The 20,309-nt window shown below is 42.7% G+C and overlaps 1 protein-coding gene across 3 annotated transcripts in view; it reads right to left on the reverse strand.

Moving 5' to 3' along the window:
- The window catches only part of CREB5 (cAMP responsive element binding protein 5), a 403,227-nt gene that overhangs the window by 300,271 nt on the left and 82,647 nt on the right, over window positions 1–20,309 (reverse strand). For all 3 annotated transcript variants that reach the window (XM_032304276.1, XM_032304274.1, XM_032304277.1), the window contains one exon: window positions 12,948–13,069. In XM_032304276.1, coding sequence (XP_032160167.1) covers window positions 12,948–13,069 — 122 coding nt within the window. The remainder of the gene's footprint in view (window positions 1–12,947; window positions 13,070–20,309) is intronic.

Below are 20,309 nucleotides of genomic sequence, written 5' to 3' on the forward strand. Positions count from 1 at the left end.
TTAGCCGTGCTCTCTGTGCCATGGAGCTCGGCACGGCTAAAACATGAACAGGTAATTAAAAGGCTATGCCTGATTTTGCAGTGAGCCCGGTGACACGGAATCACCAAACAGCTGTTGGGAAAGGCATCTGGCACTCGGGGCAGGTCCCTTCTGCCAGGGGGACTGTAGAAAATGAGGACCACTTTAAAGATCAGATCTGGTCTCTTTCTTCTCTTGTGCGGCAAGGAGAGGCAAACGCAAATATTAGTCATCTCGGTTCCGACCTCATTCTCCCGCTGGCTAATACGTCAAACGGTCTCGGCGGCAGACTTGAAAGAAAAAGTCTCTGCAGACACCCTGAGCAGGGGGGATGAGGGAGTAAGAGCCGTGACTTCGAAATGGAGGAGGAGGAACCGGATCGAAACATGTGAGCGCCGTAAGTCAGGAACGGATGTTTGAAAACTGCACTGAGTCAACCATTTTACACTCACGGGGTATGGCTCTGCTGGAGTGGTATGTGCTCTTTGATAAAAAGCCAGTGAGTCCATCCCACAATGCATCCAAGCCAAGGGCTTTAGTGGCTAAGACCCTTTCAAGCCTTTCCCCACGTGCACACAAAGTGCCATTCATGGCTCGCACGGACCCTTACACACAGATCACAGCCACATCTGCCCCTTTCTCCCTCTGAGCTTCCCAAGCGCCACCGCCCCACGTGTCCATGCACAGGGTGACTGCAGCACAAACGGGACCTCTCAGTCCTCTTTGCCATGTGATTGAGGCAGGCCCTGCAGTAGCGTTGTGAGATTGTGTCACGGGGCAAAATATAAAATCTCAGAAAAGAGAAGGGTGTTTGGACAGTCCCCCCAACTGATCTTCTGTTAAGAGGCACCAGCCCATTGTATCAAGCGCACTCAGGAACCCAAGCCTGTGCCTGTAAGTCCTCCATTAGAAGAACCATGCTAATGGGGTCAGAGCAGCTCCTCTCCCCTGTGATTCCAGCCTGCACCCCTGGCCCTGGCCAGCTGTCTGGCAATATGCACCTCTGCTTATGGGGGGGGGGGGGTCCAAGGGAAGGCACGTGTGTGTGGATCTGTACAAATCCATCACCACGAATGGTCGATTCGTTCTTAGGTTCACACTTGGTGGGCAAATCAGTGGCACCCTCTTCAAAATCAGAGGGCCGCAGGTAGCTCTATTTGGACATTAAATGTCTGTAAAAGCCAGTGTTGGACCCTGTAGGCATTTCTAGCTCCTGATCAGAATGATGAGGAATTATTCCCAAAGCCCGGGTTGCCCACTTTGTCTAAAACAAGTACGCACATATGTGTGCATTACTATGATATGGATAAAGACAAAAACATCTAGCAGAGAACTAGAACAAAAATCCGTTGTGCAGGAAAGAGAAGCTCCTTCAGGAAGCAATGTCCCTGCTGCGGTGCTGTCTCTGTGAATGTGGAGTTGGCGGATCTGGCCCCAGGACCCTCTTTTGACCACTTATTTCAATCAACATCAGAAAGAACATTCAAGGTGAGATGCTCTAGTGACTTGTGCATCTAACACCATGTACCTAAGAATGAGCTTTTTTTTTTATTCTCCAGACTTTGTGTTCGAACTATATGTGTGCGTATAATTCCAAAGTTGTCAGAAGGCCCAGTTTAGCACTGAGAAAATGAAGTCATGCATGACTTTTAGAGAGTGATGGAACGGAGTTGGGTTTCTTGCCCCCGTCCTGAATTCATTACTTCTCCTCCACCCACGCCAGGGCTGTTAGGAATAGCACTGGGAGTGCTGGGAGGCCATTTTCAGGTGGACCAGCAGCACACGACTCCCACCGTACACACCACACTTTGGCACATCATACCAAAAAGGGCCCACCAGAATTCTGGGCTGTCTTCTTCCCTTCTGCCTCTTGGGGACCAATCAATTGGGGCAAGAAGGGTGGGGCTCACATGCACCCCAGGAATGCCCGCCCCTCCCCATCCCTGTGCCAACAGATCCAACAAAAGCCTCACGTTTGTCAATCTTCTGGGAAAGTTCCTGAGCTCTGTGCATGACAAATCATACCAAGAGAAGCCAGGAAAAGTTCTCCGAGAGGGGCTGCCACTCACAACGCCCAGTGCCATCTCATCTGCAGTCATGCCCCATGAGAGCCACACGGAACACGACTGCTTCTCTTCTCTGGGGAACCTGACTGCTTACAGAGCCCAAATCAGCCCCCCACCCAAATATGAAGCCACAGAAAAGGGAGGGGCCCAGAGCCAGCTCAGGCGGGGCTCAGACAGCACCGGGATCAACTTCTTAAGTTTTCATGTAACAGATGGTATGCTCTGCACATCACTCAGATCCCAGGGATGCCTGTGACTACAGCCATACTAAATTCAAAATGTGGGGTTCAGCCCCACTCCACGGAGAGAACTGGGGACACCCCCACAGGGCCAGACAAAGAAGGGAGAGCTTGCAGGTGGGACTATCCCTTCTTCTAGGTCCAACACTGTCAAATGAAACAGCTCACATTCGCCTTCAGGACAAAGGTCAAAATGTCTTCAACATACACAACAGTCTGATTTTGCCAGTGTGCGTGCATCTTGTTAGAAAATTCGTGCTCAGAGGAGATGCTGAGGGTAAGGCCTCTCGGCATTCCAGTTCACTCTAGAGCCAAAAGAGACAACTGGCCCCGTCACACGGAAGAGTCACAGGTTCAAACAGGCTAAAAATAGCCTCTAATATCCCAGAAAGCAAAAAACAAAGTGAAGCCCTGCGATGTTCTGGAAAAGACGGCAGCTGAGATCCCGTCATATTTGGGGTGTGAAGATCACCCAGCCAAATATCAAGGAGCAAGCAGGGGACGTTTTGTGTGCCTACGGAAGAGAAGCCTGACCGCCTCTTCGATCCAGCCAGCTGGTGAGCCCCGCCGGGTCACCAGAACAGCCAGTTCCCAACAATGTAAGAACGTGGTACAAGTCATTCAAGGGGGGCAAAAAAAAAAAAAAAAAACCCTATTTCCTAGGCCTTTTGGCTTTGGTGGTAGTTGGGTAAAGAACAAAGAAAATGTCCTTTTAGGGGGTTTTGAGGCTAAAATCAGTACTTGCACCACAGGCTTGAGTTGACAGCCAACATGCTGGAAATATGGACAGGCGGAATGCTCGGAATGCCACTTCCTGGCCTCAGCCTTATCAATATGGAAATAACTTAACAACACGCGAATGCTGAAGCAGGGTTCCCAGAGTAAATCACTCCCATACCTGCTCCGGACTGTACTTAATGTTCACCTGGATTTATGAGACGATGGAGGCACAGACGCTTGTAACCATTATGTTATTTTCCTATTCTCTTTTTACAATGTCAGTTTTTTTTCTCACATCTCTGCGAGGGGCCCAGGTAGGTCATTCATAGCTACAGATGCACACAGAGTCGAACATGTGGGCCAATTTTCCAAATGTGAGTGCTGTTTTCTGCCTAGAACGGAAGCTTCATCTTTAAGTCATTTTGTTTTAATCCGGCCCTGCAAACAGCTCTGTTTTCCTTCCTGCCTTTGGGAGCATTCATGCAGGGCCTCCCAGAGGACAGCGTGAGTTTCCTCTGCAGATGCAGAAAGCCCCCCGTGCCCAGGTACGCACCCGCCTCCCCCAGGCCTGTATGGCGAGTGGCGAGGCCTGAATTACTCACAGCTGGAAACGGATGCCTTCAGAGGAGGGCATCTAGTGACTGTTGTGATTCTGCTGGGCTTGACAGGTAACGAGTGATTTTTAACTCGCTGAGAACCCAACCCAACCTGGAACAGAAAATTCACCCTGTTGAGAAAGTCTCCTGCTGGGAAAAGCTGTCCTGTTCTGGGCCCTTAAAGCTGAGCTTTGTAATCATTTTAGGGAGAGGCCTCCCAGCCAAATAATTCAATTGGGCTAATTTTCAGCTACAGGAAGGCCGCCTGATGGGAAGGCAGGGCGAGCAAGTCATCCTCACGGCCGAGTCTGGGCTGATGGCTGTGCCTGGGGACCTTTGGGGCTCTCCTGTGTTTGGGGCTATTTTTGGGGTCCTATTTTCATCATCCCTTCAGAGCTTCCCCATCCCTGCTTTGGGCCTTTTAGATGCATTCCATGCACAAGAGGTCACAGAATCAGGACTATGTCTAACAGCTCCCAATGCACTCCTTTCTGTATCTCTGACCTCCCACACTAACCCCTCTCCCTCTTAACAATGGCAATATCTGGAGGAACTTTGGACTTAACTACGGGTCAGAAGCAAAAGAGCAGCAAGAACAATTCTGGTCAGTTTTTATGTATTTAAAAAAATGCATTCAATGTTTCAAGACTTAATGCTAGGTATTTCACTGAAGTTAGGTGAGTTGTCAAAAAGTTTCTTGGAATTCACAGCAATAACCCAGGAGGAAGTGATGATGGTCTAGACTTGAGGGGACAGAAAGGGAAAATAAAGAAAGGAGGTCCCTTTTCTTAGAAAGGTGCTGGAACCCAGTGAAGGGGGCAGAGGAGGCTGGGAAGGCAGAGCTGGCTCCTGCGGTAGGGGAAACAGGCCTCTGACGGACTGGGTGGCAGCTTGGCTCAGGGAAGCTCTGAGCACAGTTTGGGGGCAGTTGAGAGGAGCAGAGGTGTATTAGATGGGAATGTGGGTCTCAGCTGGAGAATAGAGGCTAATATTCAAGTCTCAAGACTCGATGTATAGTTGAAGGAACTGTCAGGAGGGGCTGTTACGAAGTCAGAATTTATGAGTTTTCTGAAAAGAAGGTGTAAACAGAAACCACCTGGGAGTGGATGCAGCCGGTAGACAAGGAGGCAGAGACAAAGCAGGGAGGTGGGAGAGAAGCCCTTCGGCCGGCTCTCCACCGTGGGGGCCTAGCCACACTCTGTCTCTCTTGATAGTTCATCCCTCTGCACTTCGATGGGGAACACAGTACTGGTATAACCTCCCATAATTAATCCCCGTGAACTAAGGGGACTGAAATCAGATGATCATGAATAACACGCCCAAAATGTCATACGTGGGCCTGAATATACTTCATGAATATATAAGTCCTTTTTGATCATTACTGTAGCCTCTCACAACTGAACAGGAAATCCTGATGCAAGAAAATACTATTTTATTCCACGATATTCCCAAGTAAGCAGTTTTCAAAATCAATGCCCAGTTCTCTCCAGTAACGTTCCTGTTCTATCTTAAACAGTGACCTTCCTATTGTATCTTAAAGTTCTACCTATCTTCCTGCTCTCAGCGTCCGAGCCTCCCAATCTCTTCCGCCTGGTAGCTTCGATTGGAAACCTGAGTACCTCATAGGAGACACCCCCCCCCCACCCCCGTCGCAGCACAGAGTGAGTGAAACCCTCTCTTGTTCTAGCTTTAGCCTCTGGAAGCCTTGTGACAGATTCTCCAAAAGACATCAGGCAAAGACCTCTCTCTTGCCGGGACACATGCCATGGGATAACAAGTATCAATAAGACCTATGGGAAAAAAAAAAAAAAAACTTAAATGCTTCATACTGAACTCAGAGCACAATAAAACCTGCCACTCACAGGCTGAGACATTTATCTGTAATTTCTGCACTGCCATCACCCCCTTTTAATTCTGATTAGAACACAGGCTAGAGGCAGAGCCATGAACTGCCAAATAATTCAGCTTTAGAGATTAGATCCTCAGCTTTAAGAGATAACATATTTTTTTCTCCTCAGTGTGAAAGTTAGGTTGTGAGGACTCATCCATTTGAGTCTAAATTATCCAAATATATAAATTCTCCAAGGGAAGAGATGACCAAACCCCTGGTACCCCTCTAGGTCATTATTCCTCCAAACCGTGAGCCCGCCCTCATCATCCACATCAAATACACTCAATATCAGGTACTCAATCTTTGCAAGGCAACAGACCGTGCATTTGCCACTTGGAGGATACCCTGACTTTCCAAAAAAAAAAAAAAAAAAAAAAAAAAAAAAAAAAAAAATTAAATAAACCAAAAATCAGTCTTTTAAAAAAGAATTATTTATTTACTATTAGAGAGAGAGAGAAGGTGAGCAGCGGGAGGGGCAGAGGGAAAGAGAGAATCTCAAGAAGACTCCCCTCTGAGCACGGAGCCCGTTGTGGGACTCAATCCCAGCACCCTGAGATCATGACCTAAGCTGAACCCAAGAACCAGCTGCTTAACCAACAGAGACACCCAGGCGCCTTGCCCCCAAAAAACCCTGTAAGTTTTTATTTCCCACTCCATTTTAAAATTGAGGCAGAGCCTCGGATCACATCTTGATTTGCTAGCACACATGGCAATAGATACCAACTCTAAATAACCTCTGGTAAGACCGCACACATTAATCCTAAATTCTAGGAGCTAGAACACATGAAATAGCTTCTGGTCTTTTCCACTGGTTTAGTCATTCCCCTGAGTGGGATGCAAAGACCAAGCCAACTTGTCTTCCAGTATCAAAGTTTACTCAAGCTGAGGGCATAGTGTAAACCTAGAAGGAAAAATCTGGGAAGAAAAAGGAAAAAAAAAAAAGCTTTACATTTGGCATGTCCTGAGATGGGATGACAAAAATAAACCTTGTAAGATAAAGGTTAGGTTTTCCAGGGGGAAGAAATAAGATTGTTATCTCTTCAAGCATCGCAAGTGGGTGTTTCCTTTCAGTCATGCTGATTAAAAACAAAACAAAACACACCAAGATCAAAACCAGTTTGTTTCATCTCCCAGGATTTAGCAAACATGATGACATTTTCAAAACCAGAATAAAACCAAGTTTTTAAGTTTCGGAGAGTCTTCTCCAGACTTCCGCAAGAGGGATGGACTGTTTTACGCCAGTTCCATAGAAGCAACAGGCTAACAGAGCAGCTGTTGCGTGTTTGCTCCACTCTCTATCTTTCCTATCTTTCCTTTCCCATTCAGCATTTCTCATGCCTTCCCCAGAGGGCAGGCGTGCCAACTAGGGACTAACTGAGCTAGACTGTGTATGAGGGCAGAAGGCCTCCCTCTGCGTACCCTCTCTCCCCGAGTCACTGGTGGTGTCGGGTAACACGATTTCCAGGTACAGAATTTAATCAGATTGAGCAGCCTACGTTTCTGAGCTAAGGCTGACCTGGCCATGCCCTGTTCCATGACTCCTACCCAGCTGGGATCCAAGATCTTAAGATTATAGCTTGTCCCTTGTTCCCTTGTGTTCAACAGTCAGGACCCTCTGGGAATACACTGCACTTTTCATCATTTGGGTAGGAATTCTAGAGCATGGAAATGTCCTCATTTGCTATTGCGCCATCAGCATAATGAGTCAAATTTGGGTCCTGTGGGAGAATGGCAGCGCTCAGCACTTCCACACCGTGCTTTTCATCTTCAGGGTCCTCAACCACGTTAGGCTGTAACGTTATATTTCTCTCAGCAAGACAAAGGGGTTCATTTCTAGTCCTCTCAACTGCCCTTCCTTTCTTACACAGACACACAGACACACACACACACACACACTCCCACACCACTGCCATCATAAGATGAAGTTCTATCCTACTTCCTGGACAAGCATTATTTCTTCCATTTTTAAAAAAATCAAATGTAAAAGGTCAATTCACCATCCTCTTGCTTTTTCTTTTTAAAAATCTTTTTGTTTTTGTTTCTGTTGTTTCCTCTGACCGTGGAACATGAAATCAGCAGGATGACTGCACGTTACTGGGTTCTGCTGAGGATTACGACTAGCCTCGCCACACTTGATTTGATTCTTCACACTTCAGGGCCTTCTGTGTCATCTCTGGTCACTAAGGAGAGCTGAATACTCTTGTCTCAGAGGTTCTGGAGGGGTCTGCCAAACTCCATGCTCAGACCTCTTTCCAATTCCATCTTCAGTCATTCCAGGCCCAGGTGATTCCATCAAGTCTCATATATTGAAACACCACCTACAAGCCTGTGACTCCCAAATTGATATCTCCAGATGGGTCACTTCTTCCTGATTTACAGACCACTATATCCATGTGCTCACTCAATGGATATAAGTCAAGAAACAGTCTCCACGGTTTTTCCCTCCAATCTGCTCCTCCCACGGGCAGCTCCATCCTTCTAGTTGTTTAGGCCAAACACCTGGTCCACTCCTGATTTCATCCTTTCTATCACTCCCCAGATCTAATTCACCAGCAAATCCTGCTGGCTCTATCTTCAGAACAGACCCAGAATGCAACAACCACCCTCTCCTCCATGTCCCCCTTGGACCAATCTGCCATCATCTTCAATCTAGAGTCTTCCATCAGCCTCCGGAACTGGTCTCTCTCTCTCCCTGCTACTGTCCCCCAACAACTGACTTTCAACTCAGCAGCCGAAGTGAATTTTCTAATATATAAGTCAGATTCTATCACTCCTCTGCTTGAAACTGTTTCTGGTTCCCCATCTCATTTCTGGACTCTGCCCTCCCGTGTCCACTCTTCCACATTATTACATCCCCCCTCTTTGTGATTCCTCAGACTCACAGAGCATCCTCTAGCTTTAGGGCTTTGCATTTTTTACTCTCTGCACTCAGAACACTCTTCTCCCTGACACACACCTGCTCTGACGCAGAGCTTCCGGCCTCTGCTCTCCTGCTTCCGGCCTCTGCTGCCTGTCCACTTAGCACCAACGCCCTCCCTGAGCATCCCCAGCATTGCCTCTGCCCCTTCCCTGCTAGAACACGCATCACCTTCTGACATGTTATTCATCTTATGGTTTTTGCTTGTTTGTCTTGCCCACGAGACGTAACCTACCTGAAGGCAAGGTTTTGTTTTTAACAAGCTTTAGTCCACAATGTATCCTTCAATGGCTCGGACAGTGCCTGGCATGTGATGAGCACTCAGAAATATTTACTGAATGAATAAATGAAGACCACAAGTTTCTCACCTATTTCAGGACGTGGATTAGCCTGACTTCTAAGCCATAGACGAACTGAGATTTGTGATGCTTGTTAGTGATGGATGCATTTCCAAGGGAAAAAAATCTCTCATTAAAGAGTTTTGAAACCATGAGCTTATTATACTTCTGTGGAAGATTGACGTAACTGGAATGTGTTGCCTTCTATATGTAATATAGATACAGATATTAAGGCTTTTTCCATTGTCATGACCAGCATCTAGCCTGTCCTCATTCTATACATACATTGGGATATACTGAATAAAGAGCTTGTATTCCCACTTTTTAAGCAGGGGATGAATAAATGAAGCAGGAGCTGGGGGTATCAGGATTAGAGATCGTCCACAGAACAGAATTTTCCCCCAATTGACAGCCAAGAGGGTTAAGTGAGGATCTATTCTCTCTTTGTTCCTGAAAAGAATTTTCTAGACCAAGCTGCAGCTAGAAAGTTAAAGGTGGAGGGAAGGACTAGCACAATTTTTCCACAGTTTTTTAAATAAAATAATTAGACTCAGAGGAAAAGAAATTAGAAGAAAGTTGGAGATGGAGAATTAAAAAGAAATAATTATCTGAATGCAGAGCAAAATGAAGGAAGGAAGGAGACAGCCTTCAGTAATAATAAGGTATGCAATGAGTAGAGAGCTTTTATTCCGAAGATGACTAAATGAAGCAGGAGCAGGAGGTGGCAGCGTGTCAGGGATGTTGGTAGTTAGAGAAATGTGGTCAAAAGTTTAGATAAAAGTATGATGGTAGATTGAGGAGTATCTCCCAACTTTCCTTTACCCAGTTGTGGCTTCCAAAGAAATGCTAGGCAGAAGCCATCAACACAGCCCATTTGACTGCTGGATAAGTCATTGTGCATTAGGTCTCGAGAAGTTACGGCCACCCAAGGCTGATTTGGCTGCTGGTTTAAAAGATGCGAGGGAAGAGGAGAGCTCAACAGCCTCAATGCTGTCCACTTTTCAGTGTGTACAAGTAAAGTTGGGTTTTGAGAAGGTGATCTCTTGAGACACCCAACCCAAAAACCACAAGGGAAGCTGGCTATAGAATTCCCCATCCGAATAGCCGTCACAAAACCAGCATATGGTTAAAAGCAACATTCAGGCTAAAATTAACAACACAAGAAACAATGTGTTGGTGAGGATGCGGAGAAAGGGGAACCCTCTTGCACTGTTGATGGGAATGCAAACTGGTGTAGCCAGTCTGGAGAGCAAAATGGAGGTTCCTAAAACTTAAAAACAGAACTACCCTACGATCCAGCGATTGTGCTACTAGTTATTTACCCAAACGATACAAAAATGCAGATTCAAAGGATGCAGATGCTCCTAGATGTTTATAGCAGCATTATCCACAAAAGCCAAACTATGGAGAGAGCCCAAATGTCTTTTGACTAATGAATGAATAAAGATGATGTGGTCTGTGTGTGTGTGTGTGTGTGTGTGTATCACTCAGCCATCAAAAAGAATGAAATCTTGCCATTTGCAATGACATGGAGCTAGAGTATATTTGCTAAGTGAAATAAATCATAGAAAGACAAATACCATATGATCTCTCATACGTGGAATTTTAGAAAGAAAAGAGATGAACTTATGGAAAGGGGGAAAAGAAGAAAGGGAGAGAGGAAAATAAACTGTAAGAGACTCTTAAGGATGGAGAACAAACTGAGGGTTGATGGAGGGAGGTGGGTGGAGGATGAGCCAGGTGGGTGATGGGCATTAAGAAGGGCACTTGTAATGAGCACTGGGTGTTGTATGTAAGTTATAAATCACTGAATTATACTTCATAAACCAATGTTGCTGTATCTGTTAACTAAAATTTAAATTAAAAAATAAAAGCAACTTTCAAAAGATACTTTTTAAAGGATATTTTTAATACGTATTTAAAATATGTATTTCTACAACTGTAATTGTCTTTTTTCTCTATGTTGCTTGCCTGATTATTTTAATTTATAAAGTTAATTTATACGCTTTCTCAACCCACAAGGACTCAAAAGCAATTCAGGAAAAAAAAATGTATAGCATAAAAATGTTTTTTAAATTAAAAAAATCAGGACCAGAGGAAATAATAAACTAGAACTGAAAGTCTAGTCTGAAGGGAAGTAAAATATGTTCATCACAGTGTTCTAAAAAGTTCTCAAAGTTAAGCAGTAAACTCAGCTTTCTGTTAACCGAGCAGTCAAAGCGAAAAGAGAAACAGAACCAGTTACATGATTCTCATGTCCACACAGAGAAAATATTTCAGTTCCTTAGGGGAAGTAAACGATTTCCTGGAATTCAGATCTGCAAGAATTTCCTCCCATGGGGCATCATATAGGAGATCATGAGTACTACGTAAAGGAGAACATCTAAAACCACGCCCCTACCGTAGGTTTCCTACAGCTGTCCTTGGTAAATGTAGGAAAATCAAGGACATACACTTCAGTTAAAACCATTCTCTCAAAAATGAAGACAATATAAACCAGTAGGAACGAGCATATACCTTCCTTGCAGTTCAGTTTAATCTAAGAAGCCAACTGTGACTATCTTGAGGGAATGAATGTACCTAATCCCTCAGTTTTTTTTCATATGCCACATCTACCAGAACTAAATGTAGAACTCAACACAGAGAAAATTTACTAGACGTTTTGGTTCTTGTCTTTGTAATTTTCATCTTTAAAAAATACATTTCTATTGCAGTGAAATATAGAATGTATGCCTTTTTTTAAAAAAGCTATTTATTTATTTATTTATTTATTTGACAGATAAGAGATCACAAGTAGGCAGAAAGTCAGGCAGAGAGAGAGGAAGGGAAGCAGGCTCCCTGCTGAGCAGAGAACCTGATGCAGGGCTTGATCCCAGGACCCTGGGGTCACAGCCTGAGCTGAAGGCAGAGGCTTTAACCCACTGAGCCACCCAGGTACCCCTCCTTTTTTATTTTTTTTTTAAGTTAAATTTTTAAGTGCTCAGAACAGTGCCTGGCAAGTAAGTGCTAAAAAAATATTCATTTAAAAAGGTGAGGGGGAAGCCTTTCATGTCTCTTGAGGAGTGGGGGAAGTGGCTGTATAAATTAATTATACATAAATAAAATGAGCTGATTGAGGTTTTATACCTCTCTGTATCCTCCACCAATTATCATGATTTTTCCGAAAGCAGCCCAGACTTAGGGCAAGCCCTTGACTGTTTTAATGTGGGAATGTGACATAAAAAATCTGGTGGAGGGGGATTACTACAATTTCACGTAGAGGAGAATTTGAAGGTTTTGAAATATCAGAGCCTTTTAAAATATCTTCTCCGGATGGAACAGCTGGACCTTCAGAGTCCATTACAACCTAACCAGCCCTTCCTTTCAACCCACTTCCGCATTTTAAGTCTCTGTTCATGGAATGCGTCTAATTTGTTCTTTGGTACATTGTGGGCATTCAGTAACGCTCTACGGTAACAATGAAAAAAAATGCTAAAGAGTTTCATTATCACATTTACTTGTGACCCTGTTTCCTTTTCCTTAATCTTGCAAAGTGATTTTAAAATGCAAGCACAACATTAAGAGAAATTGAATATATTCTGGAGGCATGCATAAATTGGGTTTTCTGCATTTGTAAGAACAAATAATCCACACGTATATTTAAACCATTTTTCCCAATAATAACAGACGTTCAATAATATGACTGGGACATAACTGAAAGTGGTGGAGGTCTACCGGGAAGATTATGGAAATCAGACAATGAAAACCTGGGACAAAAATCAGACAAAACCTCGTCTCTTACTGCTACAATTATTCTTTGCCTCTTGTCTTCTGTGTGTAACACCCATGTAAGGCTTCCTACGAAAAACTTCGCAAAGTAAAACAACTAGTATTGAATACAAAGAGTCTATGTGTTTATCCAAATCAAGGTTCAAGAATCAGGTAAATTTTTTTTTTTTTTTGCTTGAATTTCCTATTTCAGATGTCTGTTTCTCCCATGATGGAGAATCAGGGATTCATCTTAAAAAAAAAAAAAAAAATAGACGAATACATGCAAATGGATAAAACACTGTTTTAGGGCAACATTCGCACCAATCTGCAGTGCCGTCGAAGGTTCCACACAGAAGATTCTCACGGGGGTTAGGGGAGGCACCTGACAAGGTGTCCATTCAAGTCAACCTACCCGCTTGCTGCTCTCCTCCTCCTGAGCCTTCCTGAACTCATGTTCTAGGGAGCAGTCCAGCTCATTGAAGAGCCCCACTTCCTCGCAGTTCTTCAGGAACCTCGTTGGAGTCGGAGTCTGATCTGAAAACAGAGATCGAGTGATCATACATGGGTTCTTTTCCTCAAAAGCCAGGAGCAAGCATGAGCTCAATTGACAAACCCCCTCCCCTCACCCTAATAAAGATGCCAGCTCGTCATCTTTAATTTTCTACCCTTTTAAATAAGATGGCAATAGGGAAGAAAATAAAACCACAAATCTCATAGGAGGAATACAACGTGTAGCAAGCTGCATATATGAGCAAACTGCCAGACAACCGCCAGGGAGCCCACCATCAACTTTCTGGGGTTCCTATCACTTGAACACGTGTCACAATGTGTGGAATGACTTCTTTTTCCAAAAATGGAAAAAAACATGATTTAGCGAAAATCAGGCCAAAAAAATCTGCTGGGCCAATGTCAAGCTTGACTTCAGGGAGCTGGGAGTTAAAAAAAAAAAAAAAAAAGGTTTTGTAAATGTTTATATCAAAACAAAAAGAAACAAACAAGCACATTAATTCCTTTCTCTTAATGAAAAAGGAAAATACAGCAATTCTCTCTCTCATTTTGAAAGTCACAGAGGATGATGAAAGTTTCCAAGTCAAACACATTCAGCTTTCATCCATTAAAAATATAATTATTAATTTCATTTTCCTTTGCTATAGCCAAAGGAATGTTCTGAGAAAACTCTTTAAAAGGAATAGAATTTCTTTCATATTCTTGACTGTCTAGCCAGCCTACTACTTAGGAGAGTGGAGGATCTGAAGCTGCTATTGGTGGCTTAATTTTTTTTTTATTTTTTAATTTTTTTTATAAACATATAATGTATTATTAGTCCCAAGGGGGTGACTTAATATTTATGTGGCTTTTGACACATAAATATTGCAGTTTACACAATGGTTTCACACACATTCTCTATAATCTAGATCTCACAAAATACTGTCAGGTAAATGGGGTAGAATTACACCTTTGTAATCACTAAGGACGGTTATCTCTCCTGAGTAACACTGTATGCTGTCCTTGTCTCAGAAACAGCAGATGGCCATGCCAATCATTTTGCAAATGAGGAAAATGGAAGTCCTGTGTGATTCAGGGTCTCATTCAAGGTCTTCCAGGTAGATGTGATGATACCAGGATTAAAACCAAAGCCTTGGCACCATTTCCAATAGGCACATGCATTATTCCCACCTAAGGCAACAGCACACACAGTGAGACTGATGATGGCACTTGTCCACCTAAAGCCATACTCAGTCCCCAAATCTCTTTCTTCATAGTTCTTGAACACATCACTACCAGGCAACTGAAGAGGGTCCTTTAGTTGAAACGAATGTGCCATTTCTGCATGCTCTTTATACAGTCCCGTATGAAGAGGAACTAGAATCATATTTACTTTCCTAATTCATACAGAGAGCAGTTAATCCCAGTAAATTACCCATTAAGATTCAAAGAAATAGCTTAATATTCATGAAGCTCAAAATAGCTTGATAGCTCATATGGTCAGCCCTTCTAATGTAAGGTCTTCTGATTCCCTGCAGCTTTTCTACCTGTTAAATGCCCAGCTGGTTGACTTGAATTTCAAAGCAGCAAAAATCCCCTTCTGCATTCTTTCCCATTCTTAGCCCGAATTCCAGATACTGAGCTCTCTTCCTCAATATACAGAGAGCCTACCACAGATGGTCATAAATCAGACATCACAGATAAAAGCCATGCAAAAGTTGGGTTTGGTTGAAAAGGGTTTTTTAGCACATTAATTTATTAAGATTCACACATATATACCTATGCCCCTATATATATATATATATATATATATATATATATATATATAATACATATATGTATTTATACACATATGCATATATATAGTGTGTTATGTGCTTATAAAAGATAAAGTTAGTATTTACAAGCATTTTGCAGTTTATAAACATTTTCACCCAGCCTGTCTAGAGTCTAGATCTCACAAAGTCTGAAGAGGTAAGTAGGCACATATTATTTTAGAAATAGAGAGATAAGTACCTTGCACAAGGTCACAGTTCGTAAACATTTTATCACTGTTAAGTCCTCTTTCACCTTCAGACATAACCCCTTCTCAATCTAAATCCTGTGCTTTGCCCAGACTCTCCCCAGGAAAAGACAATGTTGACAACCCAGAAATCTAGACTTGAAAACTGCGTGATTTGGGGGAAATTACCTACTTTCTCTGGACCTCATATTCCTCATCTTTCAAATAAAATTCTAAAGTTACATGTTTCTGTGAATCCTAAAATCACCACCGTGATGGGTTCTCTTCAAAAATCACTGTATGTAGGTCAAGGGGAGGGGCGTGGGCAGCTAGGTGAGCCTGTTGGTGGGTATTAAGGAGGGCATGTATCGCATGGAGCACTGGGTGTGGTGTACAAACAATACACCACAAATTTCCAAGAGTGGAAATAAAGGGATATGTCTGCATTTGTGTGTGTATATGTGTGAATGTACATATTCTTCCATTGAGTGGGTGCTTATTCCATGTCAGGCATAATACTAAGTGCTGTGTATGATCCATCATCTCATTAATTTTCATACCAACCACATTTGGTAAGAAATCTTCTTACCCCCTTTACTGAGAAGGAAACTAAAACTCTCCCCAGGCCCCATTTAGAAACTGAGTCACATAACTGTATTGGTAATTGACAATCCTAACCCTCCTCGGCTCTTTTAAAATATCTTGGAATCGTTTGTATCCCCCTATAATAGAAGCATGTTACAATCCTACAGACCTTCTACTATCTCGCAGGTCATTTTGTGAGTAAAAAACCCGAGAAAACAACCCAGGACAGAACTGCCATGTTAGACCATTGGTCATCAGTAGGGATTTAGTTTGCTGGGTTTTAATTTTTCTTCTGTTCCTCTATATTTCTCTATTGGAGATGTACAGGTTGAGGGCCATGATTCCAGGTAGAGAGAACAGTCATCCTAGTGGGGTCCATAGCACTCCTGAACTCTGAGATGAGTTCATGAGATGGGCCATCAGATTGAATTCAGACTGATGTTTGGAGGGCAAGCCCTAGGGAAGTTGAGAAATGTCTTCTGTCTTCTCTCAGCAAAATTATCCCTTCAGCAACAGGAGCCATGGGCCCTAAAGAGAGTTGGTTCCCTCCTATCCCTAGAGCAGAAGACCCAGATGGGGGCCACAGCTTTGTTACTAAATGCAACTTTCTTTGCTGTGTGATATAACAAGGGGATAGCAAAACATATCTATATCCACATTTGGAAGAGATAAGGCACACTGTTCTTAATTTTTAATTCATTTTCTTCTTGTGAATGAGCTATTCTTTCCAGTTACAACAGGAACCAGAAAATGGAGCTTAACTTTTATTTTAACATTTATAGAATTAATACAAGGTCTCTAGCTGTCTTTGATCCCACATGGTACCAGTTCCAAGTAAGCCAGGAAATGAGCCAATCTTCAAAAAGGGGACAGTTAAATCTATCAGCAGCTTAAATAAAAGAGTCAGTTTCTCAGCCACATGAATGCTTTGTCAAATAAATATTCCAGCTGAAATTAGACCTGATGTAGGTGAGTAATATCCATGGCCATAAATTAAAATTCTGATAAACCTCACCTTCTTTAGAACCAAGGGCAAGCACCAGCCATAGCCACAGCCATTTCTGTATGGTGAGTAACAGGGGCTGGTGCTCCGCTGGTGGATAATATCTAAGGTGTGTTCAGTAGTAACAGGCCCCATCCAAGGCCTTACAGGAACTGGCTGCAGTGGGAACTCAGAGCCCAGATGCTCGTTGGAGGACTTCTGCTCACCTTTCTTTCAGTATTTCCACTTGCGTGAGGACCAACTGAATGCAAGAAACAAAGAACCCCAAATCTCAAGCTAAACTCAAAGTTTGTAACTTTTGAGTTTGGGCTTTACTTAAGTTGAAAGTACTTTGTTGCTATTACCTTTGCAAATCCAAATTGGCCCTGCAAAAAAAAAAAAAACCTGCAGGCTGCTTTCTCGCGGGGAGATTGCAAAGAGCACAGCTGCTTCTCAGGTCACCCAGACAGCTGGGACCCGTGCAAGTAAGGCAGCTTAGCCACTTTTACCTGTCTTATATGTCCTCAGAATTCTTTTACCACTCGGACAAGATTGGCAGCAAAAGGGATTTTTTAAAAATCCCTTGCAAATGTCATATTTCAATATCTGTCTCCCTTCCTGGAATAGTGAGTCTGTACCTCAAAAAAGGAGCACCTTTTCACAGACTGCTGCCTCTGTAAATAGCTAGGTAGAGGATTCCTGCCATGCAGAGACCCCACTTGTGTATTTACCTGAAAGAGTGCCAGAAGCTTGACATGATGATTTGGAAATTCACCCACCTGCTACACAACAGGAAATCCCGCACCCCGCTACCTCTGGGAAGGACAACACATATGTGGCTATAGCTATTAGAGGGGGAAAAAAAAAAACTCACTAACTTTTCTAATCAGTCCCTAGTCTGCCTAGCGTCAAGTGCTTCAGCCCCAGCAAGTCTGATTATTCCAAAGTCTAAATGACAAGCACAAAGCTAAAGCCTGAAACCTGATTCTTCTTTTAAAAAGTGTTTAGTCTGCTCTACATTTAATAATAGGTTGCTACCTTATTTCGTTTCAGAGCTGCACTTGAGTTACATGTTTGTCTATGTTTCATTTTCTTCAATGATAAAAAGACAAGGCAACAAGTCATCAATTTAAGAAAAAAAAAAAAAAAAAGTAAAAGTAGAGTTCTCATAATATACCAGAGAAGAAGAATGCAAACTTCTGAAGCAGAATTTTCTTTCCCATTGATCTAATATTCTCAATGGTATCACTAAAGGGCTATGCTAGGTAATTTTACATCATTTTGTGTTAAATTGACAGTGACTGGGAATATTATAAAAGCCCTACTAATTCATACCAGTTATAAGAAAGATCAGTTTGGATTGGTGACCATTCTAATTATAGGGTATTTTTTTAAAGGTATTGCATTTTTATTATTTGCATGACTCAGATTCAAACAACAAAATGCAGCTTAATGGAACTCCTCAAGAATGCTGCTCAAACCAAGAGAGAAAAGCATTGGGATTAGCATATCTATTTTAGTTAAGAGTTGGGCTTCTCAGAAAAGGCATTTTTCTCAGGCAGTTCTAATATTCTTTCTAGAGTTACATTTATCCTGTGAATTTTTCAGCAAATGCCTTCTTTAAAATTTCCTTAGTTCCTATCCCTGTGTGAATTTTAATAAAGTCTTAATCAGGAAAGTCTACATTAAGTGAATTTTAAAATACACCCTCCTTTATAAGGGGCACAATCACTAACTGACAGAATTCCATGGAATTGTAGATAGGCTCCTTTACAATAAATGTGCCTTTTACTGAGTGTGAATACACAAAGGAGCAATGGGGTCCTCTCCATAACACTGAGGTTACTATTTCCCTGCATCTATCCAAGAGGCAGTGCTTCCATGGCACAAAACAAGGCAACTCCAGGTTTTTAAACAATAGCTGTGGAATGTTTAAGGGTTGCCCATGGCTTGGGTGATCCAGGTCCCTGAGAGACGAGACACACTGGCAGACCTTTGGAATAGAATGTTGCGATCCACTTATGGTCAAGATGGAGAGCTGGCAGACTAGATGCCCTTAAGAGGGCCTTGAGTCAACTAGAAAATTCTCTGACAAGGGCATCTCCTATGACACATGGCTCCAAGAAGACACAGACTGAGATTTAAATTAATCAGGTAAATAATCCACCCCTACTCACTGTCAGCCATGGTCTAGCCAGAGTGTTCCAACAACAATCAAAGCACAATTTTAACTGACGTTAGAGGAGCTGAGCCAGTAGAAAGGGTTATGAACATTGGGATCATGTCTCTGCAAGCTAGGTGAACAGAGGGGATCCAAGGAGAATCTCTTATCAAGCCCTGCCCTGGACTGTGGAAGCTAAAGCTTCAAATTTCCACTTACTCCCTAATTGCCTTTGTCAAAAAGGATTGCCTTCCAGATGGAATAGACTGAAAGCCAGGTTTTCCTATATGAAAAGGCCTCTGATCAAGGCCTCTGAGGTGTTCAGGTGAGTTGTTAAAAAAAATTCAGTTTTACTTGACCAGTTAGAAACATGAATGAGAAGCTAACTTCTATAGAAGCTAACTATAAATGCCCATTGCCACTTGTCACAATGGAGGGGGAAATCTGATTTAAAAACACACTCTTTGGGGCGCCTGGGTGGCTCAGTCAGTTGCTTCTGTCTTTGGCTCAGATCATGTTCCCAAGGTCCTGGGATCAAGGTCCACACTGGGCTCCCTGTTCAGCAGAGGAGCTGCCTGCCACTCCCCCTGCTTGTGTGCTCTCTTGCTCTTTCTCTCTGACAAATAGATAAAATATTTTAAAATATATAAATAAATATAAAACACACTCTTTGTTCCCCTATATGCTAATGTGTCAGTATAATCTCCTTCTGAAAACCTTTGACTATTTTTTTCCATTTGATGACTCCTGAAGAAATATGCCAGTAATAGAAGAGAAAACAGTTCATAAATGTATATCCAAACATAAATCTAACACTAAAACATGTTCTTAGTACATGAAGCCTACAAAATCTAGATGTACAATGAGAGAATTATACACAGACAGGAGCTTTGGACAAACTATTTATTCTCCCGATCTTGTATGCTCATATGAAAAGAGTGACCAGGATTAAATGACATAATGTATATAAAGCAGGAGGCACGATATAGGCATAAGATAAGGCAATAAATGGTAGCTACCATTATTATCATGCTGCCCTCTGGTGTGAGCCATTTCCACCACCCTCTGTTCCATAAAGATCTGAATAATTTCAATAGTGAGAAATCATGGTGTACCTTTGCCATCAATGGAAGAGGAGGTAAATATGGCCCCTGTGTGTGTGTGTGTGTGTGTGTGTGTGTGTGTGTGTGTGTGAGACAGAGACAGAGACAGAGAGATTTACTTATTTAGTCAGGATTCCAAAATGAATGTGGAGTGAGATATGTCACCTTTTCTCTGACTTCCTCTTTAAAATGCCCATGGATAGGGGCATCTCTGTGGCTCAGTTGGTTAAGTATCAAACTCAGTTTCAGCTCAGGTCATGATCTCAGGTTGTGAGATCAAGCCCTTTGTTGGGGGCTCTCTCTCCTTCTCCCTCTGCCCCTCCTTGCCCTCTCTCTCTGAAAAAATAAAAAATGATAAAACAATTAAAAAATAAAATGTCCACAGATTATTAAGTAGGTTTGTAGCAAACAGCCATGAGCAATGGCTCTGGGTTCTGAAATTATCTAATTAATCA

Source organism: Mustela erminea, chromosome 11, assembly GCF_009829155.1.
Source record: "Mustela erminea isolate mMusErm1 chromosome 11, mMusErm1.Pri, whole genome shotgun sequence".
Lineage (NCBI taxonomy): Eukaryota > Metazoa > Chordata > Mammalia > Carnivora > Mustelidae > Mustela > Mustela erminea.